Source organism: Papaver somniferum, unplaced genomic scaffold, assembly GCF_003573695.1.
Source record: "Papaver somniferum cultivar HN1 unplaced genomic scaffold, ASM357369v1 unplaced-scaffold_133, whole genome shotgun sequence".
In the NCBI taxonomy this organism is placed as follows: domain Eukaryota; kingdom Viridiplantae; phylum Streptophyta; class Magnoliopsida; order Ranunculales; family Papaveraceae; genus Papaver; species Papaver somniferum.
In genome coordinates, this window is record NW_020622492.1 from 5,803,436 (window position 1) to 5,808,235 (window position 4,800).

The window sequence follows — 4,800 nt, forward strand, 5'->3', positions numbered from 1 at the left end:
AGAAACTAGTCAACTTCAACGGAGTAAAGTGGTCATCTGCAACGAGACAACACATTCGAGTCACTTTGTATTCTTTTCCCTTCGTCAAGGTTTTATCCCACTGGGTTTTCCTTGTCAAGGTTTTAATGAGACAACACATTCGAGTCCAACTATGTCCTAAGTTCGCTTAATATTGTACTCTTTTAATTTAGTTCAGGTTTTGTCCCCCTGGGTTTTCTTGACGAAGTTTTAACGAGGCAATTAACTTAGACTCATCGATCTTTGAAGATCGTATGCATGTGATGAACTACATGTAAAGTACGAGACAACATGTGAAGAGTTGTACCAAGGTTTATCCTACTGGGTTTTTCCTTATCAAAGTTTTAGTAAGGCGATTGATTTCGGCACAAGTCATCAAAGAGAGACGACATTTGAATAACTACATTCAAAGCACTATATATGAAGAACTATGTATAAAGTTTTGTTATTGAATCGCACAAGGAGGAGTGTTACAGGGCCTACGGCCCATGGATGTGTGGTCCATCTTGTTTCCCCTTTATTTGTATATAAAGATACCTATGTATTACAACAACTAATCTCTCTAATAAGATATTCTCCTTCTTGTCTCTACATCTCTTCCTTCACCTCTAATTCTCCTTAACAAGAGAACTAAATTATTTGGGTTGTCCGGAAATTTGTTTCAATGCTGGGTTCTAGAACTAGTTTCAAGATAATCAGAAATCGTGTAATCTGTCTTGGATGTTTTATCGAACACTTTATCGAGGGATGTCATAAGGGTTGTCAATGGATAACCGAATATTCAACATCCGTCAGGTTCCGTTCGAATCGTTAGGATATTATCCGAAATTTGGGATGATGGATATCGGATACGGATACCTTATCAGATATTCTTACTTCCATGAAACGGATACGATACAGGCATTATCCTATATGATAATAATATCCGTTAAAGAATGCATATGCAAATTTTTTTAAATAATATATTTCGTTAATAACTTGGTAGTGTGTGAAGACATGAATAAAAATATTATGGAAGAACAAAAATACAACTAGTTTTGTTGGTTGTGAGAAAAGCGGAGACAATTCTGATAGAGGAGATTTGAGTTTTATTCAAATCTAGTGATATAATAATTTATAAAGTGAAATTTTTGCATTTGATCAAGGTATTTGGTTTTATTAAGTTAAGTTTCCTTAGGTTTTATTGATTTTTTTTTTAGGTTATGAAATGTAGACAAAGACTAAAAAAAAAATTAAATTATTTTTATTATAATAGAATACTATCGGATATTACCGAATATTATCGGATATCCGAAATTGTTACCGGAACGGATATGGAAAATATTTTTGAATATCCGTCGGATGCTATCGGATATCTGATAATCCTTATCGGTAACGGATACGATAGAAACTATATCCGTTTCGATAAGTACTATTGACAGGTCTAACAGGAGGAAAAAAAGAAAACAGATGTCAAGATTTGATCTCGAGAGAGAAAATGGGTTATATTTAGAGAAAAACACCATACCTGAAGATGAAGGATAGAAAGTTAACAATACACCGCGGGAATTAGAGAGACAGAGAAAGAGTTATACAGAATTACAGAACTCCAGCTGATGGAAAGATTTATACAGCATTTTTAAGCGGCAACAGAACTAACAGCTCTGTTAGGCTCAGTCCACCCTAAAGTGTTTTATACCAATTCAAACAAAAGCATGTGCATAATAATATTCCGCATGAGCTATGAAAGTACAAAGGGATAAGTATCATTGTGTTGAAGCCCAATTATTTGTCGGGTAAAGACCTAAACAACAAATACATCCTTGTAGCAACCATCGTGTAAGAGAGTGATTGAGAAAACTGACAGTTCAAATAAAGAAAAATGCACATTAACATGCCTTTAATAGGAAAAACCCACCTTCAACCAACTATCCAAACAATACCATACGACAACCATGATATGCCTAAGAAAATGCTGTTCTTCCATTTTTGTTTGTAATCGTTTGTGTGCAGAAATCATTGTGCAATGAAGGCAATCAAAAAACAATGTATGAACCTAAATCCCAATACAAAAGAATCAAGAACCCAAATTAGGCATTTTACCTTTCTGCCCATCTCATTGCCGACCGGACTTGGTTTCAGAGTTAATTTTCAACTTCCACGGTTCATTAGGCTTCAGGATGGCCAACCTTAGCGACAAACCCTTTCAAAAATTTGTGAATTACTTCTGAATATATATGGGGGAAGCTTCTTAAGTGATCAACATGTGGGGACGATTCAAAGTTATAGGCCCCCACATCTCTACCCATCCCTATCTGAAACTTGATAAACGACTCTACTGACTGAAATGGAATAACACGGTCAGCTGTGCTGTAGAGATAAAGTTGAGGACAAGTAGGCTGGTCGGCTGAGAGAAGGGAGATGATCTTGGTTAACTTTCTGTAAAGCAAAAGAAAGAAATAAAATTAAAAGCATATCATATAGTCATAAAGCTAAGCAATGTGTCACGAACAATTACAGTACTAATGTCCCAGACCTAAGTAGTTCTTCGACACATTCTCTAATTAATGAGTTAGTACGTGAGGATGTCTGATAAGCTACTAAAACAAGAATTTTATGAAGGTAACCTTGTGAAACTTACAGATTTACTTCAGGCAACTTCAAGATGAAGGAGAAGAATTTCTCTAAGACTGCCAGAAGCATGGTTTCAATAAACAAGGGCTCATCCTCTTCCAAATTCGAAATGCTTTTGTCAGGTGTGGATCCATTAGCTTTTCTTATAAACCCCTCTGAAGGAAGAATTGAGGATCCTCGCTTCTTCAGCAGTGCAGCAGAGAATCCTGCTGCCCAGACCTATCAAGGTACATAAAAGGGATAAGGTCATAAATTATTATTCACTCCACATAGCATGACTTACCAGCTTCAAGAGATTCACAACCAGAACAGAGAAACTAACAAAAAATCGATTTTGGAATAACATGATCCATTATAATAATCAGATGCTATTCTAATTAAGATCCAAAATAGGCGTTACTATAATTCATGTGTTTATTTCGGAACATCATTCAGACACCTCTGGAATAGGCAGTTGAGACTAGCCATATCACTAATCAGCATCGCATAAGACAAATTGGTCAGTATTGCCCAAATAGTCAAATAGTCCTTAGACAAGAAGAAAAAAATTGTGTTAAGCAAACCTTTGGGTCTAGTTCTGGAGCTGCTCCTGAATCAACCACACATCCTTTAATCGACCGAAGGAAGTTTCCACTGGACTGCAAGTGTTCAAGAATAGCTCCATAGCTGTGTACACATTAAAACAATACATTAATGTCAGATACAATAGTACCACGACTTGAATGAATTTTCTGTCAAACGATAACACATAATGCTTAAGAATGCCAAACTTTCAAGTTTACAATTCAACACGTATGAACATGTCAACTAATATGTCAGTGGTTCCCTCCATTTACAAAAAAAGCACACCGCCACCAACCCAAGGTCTCATCTGGAGTTCATTTCCTCAACACCAAATAAGAAAATTAAAAGAGAAAGACGTCACTGGCTTCTTAAGAAATCATGAAGTTCACCACTAATGTTGTTTTTGTATTGAAATTTTCAAGATTTCAAACATGCCAAAGTTAAGAACACATTTGTTAAACAGACATATCAACAAAGAAATATAACATTAACTGAGAAACAGAAATATAAGAATAAGCTAAATTGGACCAACTTACGCTAACCAACCAGTATTACTGAAAGTATGAAATATCAAATTCCTCTCCTTCCCGTCTTTCTCGTTATCTGCTAACCAAGAAACTAATTCCTCAGCTAATGCAGAAACCCTCTTCTCAACTCTCTTCCCCAAATCAAACCCTAACAATTCTTTCACCGTAACAACAAATGTCACAGCACGAATTCCTTTTGATGTATACAACTCTACATATCTTTTCAAATGTTTATGTTCAGCACCTAGCCAACCTAACAATACAACAGTACAGGCAGAATTTTGATCTTTCAGAACCCCTGATTCCCATTTCCTAGTAACCCCATTTGAAGTTGAATCCCAAATCAGAAAATTCTTTTCCAAATCAGAAATACCTCCACTGCTAAAATGATTGTTAGAACTAAAAGAGCCTTGAAATGGAGAAAGTAAGGAGAGAAAGAACCCTAGGGGGTTTGAATTCCATGAATTGAATGAATGTTGAAAAGGAACAGAAAAAGATGATGATCTAATTCGAGCCGAGATTGGATATCTAGGGTTTTGACGAGGAAATGAGAATGAAGGGGTCTTTGGGAGAGGTTTAAGTGAATTCCTGTGGAGAATTGAATGTGTGAGATGGCGATTTGATAGAAGATTGGAGGAATTCAACAGTCTCACTGATGCTTCCATGACCAGAAACGAGATGGAGGGAAAATGAAACTAAATTCTTGTGTTTCCGAATTCCGACGGTGGTGTGAAATTTTGGATTCTTTTTTTCCCCAAGCTATTTTGGATTTGGATATTAATTCCCCTGCTGATGTAAACACTTTGAGGGTCCGTTTGGCACGTTAAGATTTGCGACGCAAGACCTTGTCAAACTACATGTATGGTTGGAATATCATGCATTATGCATGCTTAGAGCAAGTCTTATAGTGGAATCTATCCACCTTCCACGCCACCTCAGCACTTGGAACTATGGATGGAAACGCAAGTGTAACGGTGGAATAGTAGAAAAACTATTCTTAATAGCGCTAAAAAAATGCTATTAAGAATAACACCGAGTGCTATTAAGAATAAAGCTGAGCTCTATTAAGAATAACGCT

At 36.3% G+C, this 4,800-nt stretch overlaps 1 protein-coding gene across 1 annotated transcript; it reads right to left on the bottom strand.

Moving 5' to 3' along the window:
* Positions 1 to 1,546: 1,546 nt before the first annotated feature.
* LOC113333733 (transmembrane protein 53-like) lies at positions 1,547 to 4,494 on the bottom strand. The gene is made up of 4 exons (XM_026580151.1): positions 3,732 to 4,494; positions 3,195 to 3,297; positions 2,639 to 2,850; positions 1,547 to 2,436 (listed from the first exon to the last, which is right to left on the bottom strand). Exons 1-4 carry the CDS (start codon positions 4,385 to 4,387, stop codon positions 2,166 to 2,168), a joined length of 1,242 nt encoding a protein of 413 aa, XP_026435936.1. The 5' UTR covers positions 4,388 to 4,494; the 3' UTR covers positions 1,547 to 2,165.
* Positions 4,495 to 4,800: the final 306 nt, after the last annotated feature.

Excerpts from the sequence above, each read along its gene's own strand:
- LOC113333733 (XM_026580151.1), bottom strand. The coding sequence starts at position 4,387 with ATGGAAGCATCAGTGAGACTGTTGAATTCCTCCAATCTTCTATCAAAT. Across the intron at positions 3,298-3,731 it reads AGTAATACTGGTTGGTTAGC|CTATGGAGCTATTCTTGAAC; the intron begins GTAAGTTGGTCC and ends ATGTGTACACAG. Across the intron at positions 2,851-3,194 it reads CTCCAGAACTAGACCCAAAG|GTCTGGGCAGCAGGATTCTC; the intron begins GTTTGCTTAACA and ends GTACCTTGATAG.